Genomic DNA, 13,078 nt, shown 5'->3' on the forward strand with positions numbered 1-13,078 from the left:
AGAGAAGAAGAAGAAGAAGAGAGTTGAGGGGCAAAGACTCAGCCTGCCGTTTGACTGGAACCCGGGCTGTGCAGAATTAGACAAGCTTGGGGGGAAAGGAACTTCTGTATTAGGGTGGAGAGAAGATCCCCAAAGCATTGCTCAAATGTTCTAGAGCAGTAAGCACGTGGCTAGGTGATCCGCATTTTGAATTTTAGGAAGAGATCTGTACTCAGGCTGGCTGATGGAGGAACAGCAACCCCTTCCACCTGGCGTTTTCGGTCTTTGTAACAAGGGCAATGACTTATACTCCAGCATGGCTGAAAGGATTAAGGAAGTAACTTGAGACCTTGAAGTTCTGAGAACACAAAATTTGGAAGCATTATGGAAAGCTTCTATTCTCCTGTTTCCCGCAATACAGGTGTGGAGTTGGCCAACCTCGTTCATTCCTTCCCCCAATATGTATGGAGCACCCACAATGTGCCAGGCACTGCAACAGAACCCTAGTATAAAACAGAGATCACCAGAGCCACAATCCTGCTCTCCTGGGCGGTTTCCTAGAGCAATGGGTCTAAACTGGGTGTTATTTTGCCCCTTAGGGGGCATCTGGCAGCGTCTGGAGACATTTCTGGTTGTCATGACTGGTGGGAAGGGGGTGCTTCTGGCATCTAGCGCGTAGAGGCCAGGGATGCTAACACCCTACAAGGCATAGGACAGTCCCCCACAGCAAAGAATGACCCAGTCCCAAAGGTCCACAGAACCAAGGGGTGTTATTAGTGGCCTAACAAGGCCACCCCCATTGACACGATGGCGGACGAGAATGTTAAGGACAGGGCAAGACAGGAAGCTGAAAGATCACAGACACCATCACTATCATCTCTGTGGAGACTGGAAGGGTGAGGAGGAATGAGGCTGCACGAGCAGAGCAGACCTTCCAGGCAGAGGGCAACTGCGTCTTTGAAAGCAGGAGGGCAAAAACGCTTTCAGGGGAAAGCCAGTGTGTGCTGCCGAGGAGGGGTGGAGCAGACAAGGAAGCCATCAAAAGGACCATCCCATCACTCCCTTTGGGAGAAGGGCCATCTTTACTAGGCAAGGAGGCATAACTTGGCATTAAGAGCATGGGTTTGGAGTCAGGGCTGAATTTAAATCCCAGCTCCACCACCCTACAGGCTGTGTGGTTTTGGACAAGACACACACTCCGAGTTCCCAAACCCAGTTTTAGAAAATAAAGCAGAGGGTGCAGGGGGGGCGGACAATATCTACCTCAGGGGGTACGCGCTAGGATGAAATGAGAAAATGGCCATCAGTGGCTTAGCACACTGCCACAAAGAACACATATTGTCATTTGTGTTTTCAAAGGTCACTCTGGTCCCAGCGTGCAAAATAAAATGGGAAGGACAACCAGAATCACGCCTTCCCAGGAATACAAAGCAAATGAAAACAAAATATCAAGATTTTACAGAACAAAAATCACCTTGAGCAAAGCAGAGCTTCCAAGAAAAGTCCTTAAGGACAACACCGTGTAACCGTATGTAACAAGGGCAGTGACACAGACCGCTTCCGTGCCCAGTGAAATCACGTCCTTTGCAGGTGAGGCTGTCCAGATATGTGGAACCACGTATGCATGCATGCATGCATCCATCCGTCCTAGCCAGCGTGAGGAATGAATGCAGTGGAAACCTTAGGAAGATCTTTACTGTGGCCCCTGGTGGACGATGGGGATGAACGCACACCCCGGCCAGGGCAGAGCCCTGAACTTGAGTCTCAGGGATGGCACGAGTCCTCCACGCAAACGTGTAATGGAAGCACCTTGATCCAATTTTCTAAAAACCTTCTTGCTTAACAACTGCTCACCCTGCCGTCTCTCCCTGCATGTTAATTCTTAGAAAGAAATAAGGATACTTCCACATCAATGATCCTTTAAATGGCAATGATGTGGTTTCTTAAATCCCCTCCTGGCGAACTAAGTCTCATTAACCGGAATTAAATCATTTCTGCTTGATACTCTGAGAGGGCCGACTGATATATCAGAGTGACAGTCTTATAGCCAGAAGAGTGATATTTGCTTTCAGAAATGAACTAACCAGGTACATAAAGTATGGCAAACGGACATTAAGAATGGGGGGGGGGGCGCGGGGGCGGGTGGAAAGCAACCCCTCATAAGAGTTCAAGGCCCCTTTCTGGTATCCAAGTCACCACCCACCACCCATACCAACCACGGGGTCTCAAGTTCCAGCCTGGGAACACATTTCTCTTGGTTAAGGCGGATCCAGCTTCCCCAGAAATAAAACCCAAATTACAGAAACAAGTGACCAGCCTTTATCTGCACATACTAAGTTGCTTTTATTAATCCAGAACGGCATGCTACAGATACTGTACAGCATGAACATTTATTCATTACAAAAATGGCTTCCAAACCATTAAAAATGAAATTGGAATAAGAGCATAAAACGGAACAGTAACATCACAACTGTTAGGAAACATTCAAAGTATTCACAAAAAATGTTATAGTTAGCATTTTAATAAACCAGAGAAAAATCGGAGACAGTTTTACAATCGCTTCATGTCAACTACAATGGCACTGAATGAACAGGTTTCAGCTTTATACAGCATTTTGTAACATCAACATGCCTAGGTTTTTTTTATTTTTAAAGTTTGCTACCTACTTGTATGTCATACATGTACATAAAAGTGGCAGCTGGTTTTTCCTTTAAGAGTAATCTAATATACAGAATTTTTGGCCCTTAAGGGTTTATACCTCTTCATTTAAAATGCTTTCTGGACAATCTGCTACCAAACACATCTTGTTATAGGTGACATTAAAACTACATACAAATCTACCTATGTAACATCACAGCAAAACATGATGAACAAAAATTACAGCATCAAAAAGAGAGAGAAAGCTAAAGTCACTGAGAATTTTGGCACATAAAGTTTTGCACACGGTCAGTCCATGTCCTCAGGGTGCAGGGCGCTCGCCTGCGAGTTCACAGGGGAAACGGGACAATTTCCACTGCTGCTCGTACAGCGTCGCTAAAATTCCCTCACTAATTTTCAAGTCTTGTCTTACATAATGGCTTTTAAAGCAACTTTTGTTAATGCTACTGATCCTTTAATGCAACTATTAATGTCCATTTGGCGGCATCTGGGTTTCATACGGCAAAAAAAAAAAAAAAAAAAAAAGTCCAAAAGGGAAACAAAAATATATATATATACACATTTTATATATAAACTTAAAAACCTTGTACAAATGAGTTGTTATATATAAGATGCTTATGCTAAGGGGAAAAAAACTTTATACAGTTTCAAGAAAAAGGAAAACATATTTTAAAGGGGACAACGTACAGGTTTGACAAGCAACCTCTAAAGCAATAAATACTACTGGTCCAACAGCGTTGTGATTCCATTAATTGTTGAATAGCATCCCCCTCCCCCCAAAAGAACAACACCATGGAACAAGGTATATTAACACATTTTAACCCTTTGTTTCTGTACATTTAAACAATAACAAGTAACATCACAATAAAAGTTGTTCCACACAGGGAAAAAAAAAAAAAAGTAAATGGCACTGCATTCATTGTGCCCTTATGGTTTAAAAACCAGATGTAAAATGATTGGTTCGCAAGCTCGTATTTAATACAAATAATACAGAACCAACTCCTTTTGGAGGGCTGTTTCAAAATTGCTTCTTTTTTTTCCTTTTTGTTTTTTAATCAGTCTTTTAAAACTAAGCTATCCGAACTACATAACAGTTATGTATATATATATATTTTTTAAACGCTACAAAGACTTTAAACAGCTGTTGATAAAAATTTTGGTAGAATCATGAGGTTCTTCTCTCATCTACATATTTAAAAGGAGAAATTGAAATAAGAATGGGTCAAATATTGACCAATGAACTCGATAAACATTAACTAATGTAGCCACGTGGCACAAACGGAAAAGAGGCCAAAACAAAAACCTGGCAGAAGGGGGCGCGGGAAATAACGAAAAGCAGAACGCAACACTCCACAAAAGAGCAACCGGAGCTGAGGAAGGTAAAGCTATTCTAAAGACTTGGTGACGAGGGAGAGCGGCTGCGGCTGCGTCCCGGCCAGAGAGCCGTGGGAATGTAAGGAAGATGTCGACGGCTGCGCCAGAGATGAGGGAGGGATGGCGGGAGGCAGGTCCAGGGCCCCGTTGGCACAGAGGGCGGGGGCCTTGCCGTGGGCGGCCTCGGCAAGCAGGAGGGCGGGCGGCGGAGGCATCATGGGCAGGTGGGCCAGGGGGTCAGGCTTCAGGGACAGCGAGAGAGGCTGGGTCTGCTCAGTCTGTGACTTGGCGTCTTGGGGAGGGGAGCCTAGCAGGTTGGGGGAGGAAGGAGGCGAGTCTAGTAAGCTTCCATCTGAAGAGGGTGGACTGAGGCAGCTGCCTTCACCTTGTATGTAGCGAACGCACTTTTTTTTTCTCCTAGAAACAGGGGAAGAGAGTTATCTGTGAATAAAGGGCAAACATGCCACGGGACAGAGTTCTCTAACGCTCAGAGCCGAGGTGGCGTCACCTAGCGGATGCCCTGCGGAGGCGCGCCCAGCGGCCAGGGGACGATTACAGTCACGCTGGGGTGCCGCGCTCACTGAGCTAAGCCTGCTCCAGCAAACCAAGTATGTCAGACCACAGAATTCCCTACCTACCTGCTTCCCCTGCCCCCACTAAACACCCAGCGCCCCACCCGTGCCCAAATATAAGCCAGCAAGCGAAAGGGTACCACCTGTAGACGGCAGCACCGAACTGCCAGAAGGTGGCTAGGTGCAAACTGAGATGAACTCAAAAGTTTGTTCTTTCTCTTTTGGCTTAGACACGCCCTCACTCCCCATCATAACCACCCTCCTCCATTTCCACCACTACCACCCCTACCCCGCCAATGGGTGTGTGTGTGCGCGTGTGTGTGCGTGTGTGTGTGTGTGTGTGTGTGTGTGAAAGAGAAAGACAGAGCTCCCACCCCAGGCGCCTCGTATCAATCTTAAAGTCTTAAAATGCTGACTGTTGAGCCCACAGAGCTGAAGGCAGTGCTAGCAAGAGGCTTAAAGGTTTTAACCCGTCACCATCACCACCATTACCACCATCACCACCATCACCACCATCACCACCACCACCACCACCACCACCACCACCACCAGAGGCTGCTGGCGCCCAGAGTGTTTTCGGGCTTGTCTGTTAAGAACCACACCAAATCAAGAGAGGTCAGAATCGGGGTGGGGTTGGGGGGGAGGGGTGGGGTGGGGGGAACGAAAAGAAAACCAAATAAACTCAAAAAGAAAACAAAAACAAAAAATAAACAACCAAAACAAAAAAACCACCAAAAAACAGGTAGAAGAGGATAAACAAAGGTGGGGGAGGGGGAGAATAAGAAAAACAGAAAATGATCCAAAGGAACAAGAATAACTGGTTGTATGGCCTGCAGGTTGTGGATTAAATTATGATTCAAACTTGTTTTTTGTTTTTTTTTTTAAGATTTGGGGTCTTCCCCTCCCCCACCCCATAGTGAGAAGGCTAGAAGGAGAGACAGTGAGGATGGGATGGACGGGCATCCTGCCCTGGTCCACATGCCGGGGCCAGTGAATGGAGGGTACAGCCTGTCACAAGGAAGTGATGACAAAGAAGAAGTGCCAGGGAATCACAGCATGGACCTTCTTGAATGGGGGTCGTCAGGATTAGTGTTTAAACCAGAAAGACTAATTTTGCCCCGCACCAAAACGAGAATCTCCCCTCTCCATTTCCTGTTTATGTAAGAAATAGGAATGAGAATTTCAGAGCCTCTCTTGCTTATCATCTGAAGTTGGGGACATCAATTCAAGACATTAAGCGTGTGACCTCAAAGCTTCTCCTATTATTCATCCCAGTCTGATGGGGTAATATTTGGTAGGAAGAGTGATCCTGGCGATCAACCCCACACATGCTATAAAAGTAATGCAGATACAGGGAATGTGCTGATCTAAGGAGAATATGGTCAGAACTACAGCTGATAACACTCTGTCTGTACGCGCTGGCTGGCTTCCGGTCATGGGAAAGCAACTAAGATGCTGCCTGGTTGAAGGCAACCACTGTCAGATGTCACTGGCCTTTGAAAGGAAGTGGGTGTAATGAGTTCCTCCTTGGGTCTGTGCCCCAGAGCTGTCTGATGATGCCCCTCAGTGCATGGGGTGTGGACTCCGCAAGATGGCAGGAGGGAGGAGCGGAGGGGGCGGGGGGGTGAAAGGGCACATGCTCAGCCCTTCCTGACTCCCAGAGGCCAAGAGCCACTGGACTGGTGGCCTCAGGGTCTATTCCATCCCTGCTCTGGGTCGAAAGGAACTCTAGGAAAGCAAGGGCAGCGCCCCCCTTCACCTTCGATTTGACGAGGTTCCTTTTTCTCCTCTGGGATAGACTGAAATAGACGGTGGGTTCTGCTCCCATCCCAGAAACTCAAGACAAATAATTAAGCCTCTCAGAGTTTTAAACCACCTTAGCCTGCAGATCAAAACATGCTCAAAAAACTATGTCCATGCACTTTAAAAATGGGAGAAGAAAGGGGGGTGGGGTGGGGGGCATAAGCAAAACTGAGAAAGCAACAGGGACAAATGGGAGAGAGGACAGGGACAAATGAGAGAAAGAGGGGAAAAAATAACAGGAAACAAGGGAATGACATCCAGCAGCGTTCCATGCTATATTAGGGCAGAGTGAACAAGATGGGAAAAGCAACTTGGTGGGCTCAAAACAGAATCTTGTTAAAATGTCCTCAAATGTCAAATAAAATTAGAAACCCTGCGCAGGGAGAGAGGAGCCCTGATTGGCTAGGAGCGTTTCTGGTGCTCCCCGCCCCCCTCCTGCCCTCCTCATGATAGGAAGTTTCCGTGGTCGCGGGGATGAGTGGGGGCATCTGAACATGGGACACGAAGACTGTGTTGACAGGGCGACCGCTCCTTCTAAGAGGTGGCGGAGCAGATGGCAGTGGAACACGTCCGTTTCGGACAGGCCAGAAAATGCCTCGTTTTGCAACTTCTTTTTTAAAGCACATTTTGTCTTACTGATTTAGCATCAAGCTAGATCCTGGCAAAGTCAAGAAGAAACATTGAGGAAAAAAGGGACAAACCCCATTCTCTTACCCTCCCCCACCTACGCTCCAACTCCCAGCAAGGGGTGGCCCCTTAAATTAAAATCCATTTTTAGCTTCTTATGGATTCACTCTGAAAGGAAAGTAAGAGTCCTTCCTGACCCTATTTTGGAATTACGCACTTAAAGGAGCAGAAACGCATCTGCTAAAGCTTTTAGAGTACGAAACGACATCCCCAACAGAGGAAGGAGGGCCACCACGGAAGGTCTAAGGGTGTTGAGGCGGGAATGAGGCGGGAAAGAGGAAGGATGGTGCTGAGGAGAGAGGAAGGACCTCTGAGCACCTGCGCTGCCACACTGACAGCTGCCTCCCCCCCCACACCAAGCTGCACTGTAGAGGAACCATGTTGATGAAGCAGCTCCGAAGGCCTGGGGTGGTTTTTGTTCTGTAAAAATGTCATGAAAACTCGTTTCTGAGGAGGATTCCACACTCCACTTTAAGCAAGGTGCAGCTGGGTGTGAGAAAGGACTGTCTGGTCAATGTTGGTCGTGATTAACTTTCATCCCCCAAAGTGCCAAGTCTAACTTGCAGTTACCTGCTTCCAAAGCAGAAAAAGGGATTCACAAGCCACCACTCACCTCCCACAAATACAATACACAAACCAGGCAACAAACCACATTGCGAGGGGCGCACAATGGTGTCGGCCGTGTGTTTCTACAGAGCGTGAGAAACCCTCCCTTAGGAGTGGGCACTGCGATCAGCTAACCCTTCACCACGGCAGGCGTCTCAGAGCAGGATTCCGTAGCTAATTATCTTCCCACTCAGCGCAAATAAAAACCTGACACAAATTCACCGCCTAGATAGATAGGGTCGGCAGAGTTCCCATCTTCCAGGCCAGCCCTAATGAAATGGCTAACACCCTCCACCAACTGCATCGTGAAACTCTTTTCTGTTGCACAGACAAGACCCCGGAACTGCGTGGCAAGGCCATCTGTCACCTCCGTGGACACTGTCAATCAACTCATAGAATGGGTGGGGTGGGGGGGTCCCTCTCCTGCTGGACGTGCACCCAAGGCCCCCGGTCCTCACTCAATGGGCATGAGGGTCGCCGGTGGAGGGCAGCCTCTCTCCCCTCAACGCTTGCTCAACGCGAGGCACTTCGCCCATCTCTCGTTAGGCGTCAGGGGAGGAGGAAGAGACACAGGAGACTGGTGGGCATGCACGTGATGGAATGGACATCTGAGCTAACGTCTAAACACGGAACACATGGCAGGGCGTGGAGGAGAGGGACACGTGACAAGGGAGGCACTACAGACAGGGGAGCGTGTTTGGGTGTTGAGATACCTACCATCATAATATTCCAAATTCAAAGACTGCTTGTATCAGAACAAAGAAACAACAAATTTAACCAAAGGTGGTCATTAAAGGAAAGGAAATGAGACAGGAACTAGTTGGTATCCCTCCACCAAGAAGGAAGTACCTACACCTTCACCTTCCCTGAAATTACAGGTTGGATGGAACCTGCAGGTGGAACACAGGCGTTTAATTTGGACTCTTCTGATTCACTTTGGAACCAGTGCTCTCTCTGTCTCTCTAAATATATGTATAGATACATATTTTTCATTCTGCAGGCTACCAGCACTGCAGTACGTGACTGCACGACTCACTGCTTGCAGCCCTGTAGCTGGTGCATGCCGTTCAATGCCACGCTTCTTTTCAGCACTGTAAAACAATGTCAGCTAACCAAGCTCCTCTGTCCAGAGACGTGGTTTTGAAACAGAAAACAAACAAAAAAACAAAACGAAACCAAAAAAAGCCTGCCCCAGAGCCCTTCTCCAAGTGTCTGGACTCCAAGTGCATGGGAATGCTATTGCTGCCAATTTGAGCTCATTGAAACCTCGGGACATGGTGGCGCTCTCTCTTGTCCTACAGACATGCCACGGAAGCCTTGACAGGGCTGGGCCAGTTCCAGAATGCTGGCTTTCAAAGCAAAAGGATAAGTGCCCGTCCTGGTCTGTGAGGGCTGTGGTCTAGGTCCTACCACCAGGGATATGTTATTTGTAAGAGCAGGGGAAAGAGAGAAAGAGAAAAGTAGGGAGAGGACACGGCATAAAATTAGCAAGGAAATTTTGAAGAACGAGGATCATTAGTCATTGATGCCAGCGGGGAAGTAGATAGGAACGAGGTCAAAATATATTGACACACTAAGGTACCAGAAGGACAGAATGCTTTGATTTTTCCCAAAGGCCTCGCAGTAGGGAATATACCTGCACGGTTTGCACCATAAAGTCTGTCGGTCAAGCCCGAACAGTGCCCGACACTTCTTTGGAGTATTTGCATCTGTTAGCATAAGGTAAACACAAAAAATACAACACAATGGTGGGTCGTGCTCAGTTGGATGTGAAATCTCAGCTACGGCTGACTTGTCTTCGCTATCACCTCGGTGCTATTTGACTGTCTTCCCTCACCAAGGACATGAAAGGAAAGGACTTCTATGCGTCAAAAGAAAAAAAAATAAAATAAAACGATAAAACACAAAAAAAAACAACAAGGAAAAAATAAAAACAGAGAGAGAAGAGGAGGGGAACAGGTGACGTTATTTGCTTCTACCTAGGCCAGGCTTACGATGGATGTCACTGAGCCCCCATCCTGGGCTGTCGGGAGGAAGGGGCTGGCAGGCAACATTCCCTGGGAGGGGGCGCGCTGGGGTTTGCTGTCGCTGACCCGAGGAGGCACGAATGATGCTGTTTTACAGTGGCATTTTGGCTAGCAGCAGCGAGGAGGACAAGCACGTCCCTCACAGAGCAGTGTCCCGCGCCCTCCTGTCTCCTAAGATCCACACACAGAGCTACAAAGCAACAGGCCAGAGAAGGGGGGGAAAGGACCAAATAGACCAGCTGCAAACCAGCACAGCGAATCTGGGAAATCTATACACACCTGCAAGGGCCGCACCAGTTATTCTGTTGATCAAGGCCAAAGCGCGCTCGGCATTTCTTAGGAGCGCTCAGGTCTGAATGAGTTCAAGAGAGAAGCGAGCGGAAGAGGAGGACGTGGGAGAGAGGGAGAGGGAGAGGAGAGGAGAGAAGAGAAAGAGAGAGAGAGAGAGGGAGGGAGGGAGAGAGAGAGAGGGAAGGAGAGAGGAGGGGGGAAGAGAAAGATACAAATAAGAAAAAAATAAAAATAAAAAAGGGAATAAATCAATGACCTGGTTACTAATTACATAATATTGACTTTCGTTTTTAACTTTCTTTAATTTAAAAAAAAAAAGGTAAAAAAATCACATTCTTATTCAACTTGTGAAATTAGCTGTTGCAAATAAAGCTGCAGTATCCCTTCTTTAAGGACTGTCTCTCCGATTCGGTTTGAACTGATAAAGGGAAGTTAGATAGTGAAGAACTAAGTTTTAAATAATGTTTTTCCTCTTTTGGTTCTGCTTTTTTTTTGTTTTTCTCTCTGTCTCTCTCAATTTGTTTTTCTTAAAGAAGAAAATAAAGCAAAGGAGGGAATTAAGTTTGTCACATGCTTTTTTCTTCTCAGAGTACAACAGTTTAAAAAAGAAAAAAAAACCACTACAAATAAAAACACAACAAAACGAAACAAAACAGAAAGAAATAAAGAAAGAAGGGGGTTGTGGTACTGGGATATTGCAGCTTTTGGAATGTTCATATTTTCTTTTTGTAAATCTATTTTCATTAATATTAAGAGAGGAACAGATAAAGGTCAACAGGCTGTGTGAATGAGCTGTTAAGGGTTAGTTGGAAGCTCACAGCAGCATTTAAGCAGGTACAGTCAGTGAAATGCTAGTGGATTTGCAAGTTATGAGCAGAAAAGCAAAAGGAAGGAAAAAAAACTAAAATAAAAAAAGCAAAGGAAAAAAAATCATACTGCGGATGCATGCTTGCGTGAGAAAACTTAGTGGGAGCGATGAAAAAAATGCCATTAGATTAAGGAGGTTTATTACTGAATTCCTTCCATTTTGTTGTTGTTGTTGGTTTCTGTTTTTTTTTTTTTTTTTACCAGTCTCTTTTAAAGAAATACTGCATATTCAATTTGCACAGTTAGTTCAACTCTAAATCACTGTCATCATGGCTTAAATAACTGTTACAGGAAAAATAAATAAACAAAGCAGAAGTTAAATTAAATTAAAAAAAAAAACAACAAAAGCAACTGAAAAAAAAATCTACCGAAACATACGAAACCGTGTAGATGGTCATTTTAAAGAACGTTCAAAGGTCATATGTGTTTCATGTTAATAAAACTATAATGGCAAGAAAAATTAAAAAAACAGTTTATCAACTATTTTAATGACTCAAAATGACATTAGCACCTGTAATCGGAGGAAGTGAAAGGCAAGGATTTAGGAAACATTCGCTGTGTTCTGAAAAAAAAGAACAAATTATACAAAGCCTTCAAAATGTTTTTGTCGTTGTTTGTAAAAGCCTGGCCTTCTCAAAGGGACCTCTGAGATTGCCTATGCAGTATTTCTAATTTCTTCTAGAGAATGACAAACCTCCTTAATTTAAATTGGGTGCAATTGACCACTGTAAAGGCATGCATCAGAACATTCAGGAACGGCCCAGTTAATATCAAACACTCGCACACACCCCTTCTGCTTCCCTAGCCCCCTCCTTCTCCCTACTCAGACACATACAAAATAAGCAGACTGTATAAATCCCCGCCTAGGCATGCCTACCGCTCTCCACTTACAGGCTCTGCAGTTATTTTAAAACACATTCCACTAGACTTAACAATGTGCTTTTCATGCAACAATAAATGTTACTAGCTTTAAAAGGGCAGTCATGAAGCAATTAATTAAAATGCATAAACAAAAAGCCTGGCTAAGATGGGTCCCCCCCCGCCCCGCCAACAATGTCCTGGCCTTGAATTTCTCCTGCCTCCCCCAGATAGAAGCCTGACATAAAAGAGTGGTCCTCAGAGTACCGCTCCCTTTCTCCATCCTGCTTATTCAAACTTACCATTGGTCTCCCCGGGCTGCTTGTCCCTTTTCCTCTTCTTCTTCTTCCCCTAGATGATGAACAGATGAAACACAGGGAATTATTTCAGGAAGCAGTGGGAGGAGGGCGTCTGGGCTCACCTGGAAAGGAGGCAGGAGGAGAGGCACTGGCTGCCACCTCCATCCACACTGGCTCCTGAGTGTTTTCCCACCCCCCACCCCCCTTTAATCCAAGCACCCTTCAATTGTGCTCCAGCTGAAGGAACGCGCGCCCAGCAGAAGAGAGAGGAAAGACCTCTTTTCCCATACGTCTATGTCCATCCTCAAACCTGACCCCGAGCGTCCATAAAAGGGAAGAGGAGAACTGGATGGCGAAGATTCAGGGAGGTGTGGAGAGACAGGGTTGGAAGTGGCCCAAGAACCAAGGGACAAAAGAACGATACTGAGGCGGCTGTGAGAGCCTCCTTGCCCCACGCAAATCTCTTATTAAGGCCAAATGGGCCTCATTCGGAATCAAAACATAAAAGCCTTAGTAGGGGATTTTCTTGGCACTGTAGCGTGGGCCTTGGTTTTAAAGACGGAAGGGGAGAAAAAAGGTGAAACAGAGCCAGAAACCATCTGAGCTCCTTTTCAAACTGCCGAGTGGACGTCCATAAAGGGGAACATTCGGCTCTCGCCATTTTCCACTTACGTAACGACTATAATACTCTTAGTAATAACAGCTACCATTTATTGATCACATACTATGTGCCAGACATGATTCTAAGTGTGCTATTCCTAGTGACTCATTTATCCTCACACAATCCTATACACCAGGTGTGATCATCATTCCAATTTTACAGATAAGGACACTGAGGCACAGAGGAGTGCATGCACTTTCCTGAGATGACAGAGCTATCAGATGATGGGGCCATGTTGGGAACCCAGGCGATCTTGGTTCCACAGCCCTTATCCGCTAGGCTACACTGCCTACCTATTTACTGCCTTGCCCTCCGAGGAAGGCTTTTAATGGATTACGGGTGGTACACTGCATGGAGTGATTCACAGTCTCCAATCTGACCCTCCCTGATATCTTG

The 13,078-nt window shown here is 46.1% G+C and overlaps 1 protein-coding gene across 42 annotated transcripts in view; it reads right to left on the minus strand.

The window, feature by feature from the left end:
* Positions 1-2,306: 2,306 nt before the first annotated feature.
* Positions 2,307-13,078, minus strand: part of TCF7L2 (transcription factor 7 like 2) — a 200,955-nt gene continuing 190,183 nt past the window's right edge. For 13 of the 42 annotated variants that reach the window (XM_081231382.1, XM_081231380.1, XM_081231381.1 and 10 more), the window contains 4 exons: positions 12,025-12,073; positions 11,376-11,426; positions 9,986-10,058; positions 2,307-4,428 (listed from right to left, as the gene is read on the minus strand). In XM_081231382.1, the coding sequence (XP_081087508.1) occupies positions 4,023-4,428; positions 9,986-10,058; positions 11,376-11,426; positions 12,025-12,073 (579 nt within the window). In that variant the 3' untranslated portion in view covers positions 2,307-4,022. Of the gene's footprint in view, positions 4,429-9,315; positions 9,389-9,983; positions 10,059-11,375; positions 11,427-12,024; positions 12,074-13,078 lie in introns of all 42 variants that reach the window. The other 29 variants (XM_081231387.1, XM_081231385.1, XM_081231384.1 and 26 more) reach the window with 7 other exon arrangements.

The sequence above is a fragment of the Mesoplodon bidens genome (genome assembly GCF_964165515.1).
Source record: "Mesoplodon bidens genome assembly, chromosome: 1".
In the NCBI taxonomy this organism is placed as follows: Eukaryota; Metazoa; Chordata; class Mammalia; order Artiodactyla; family Ziphiidae; genus Mesoplodon; species Mesoplodon bidens.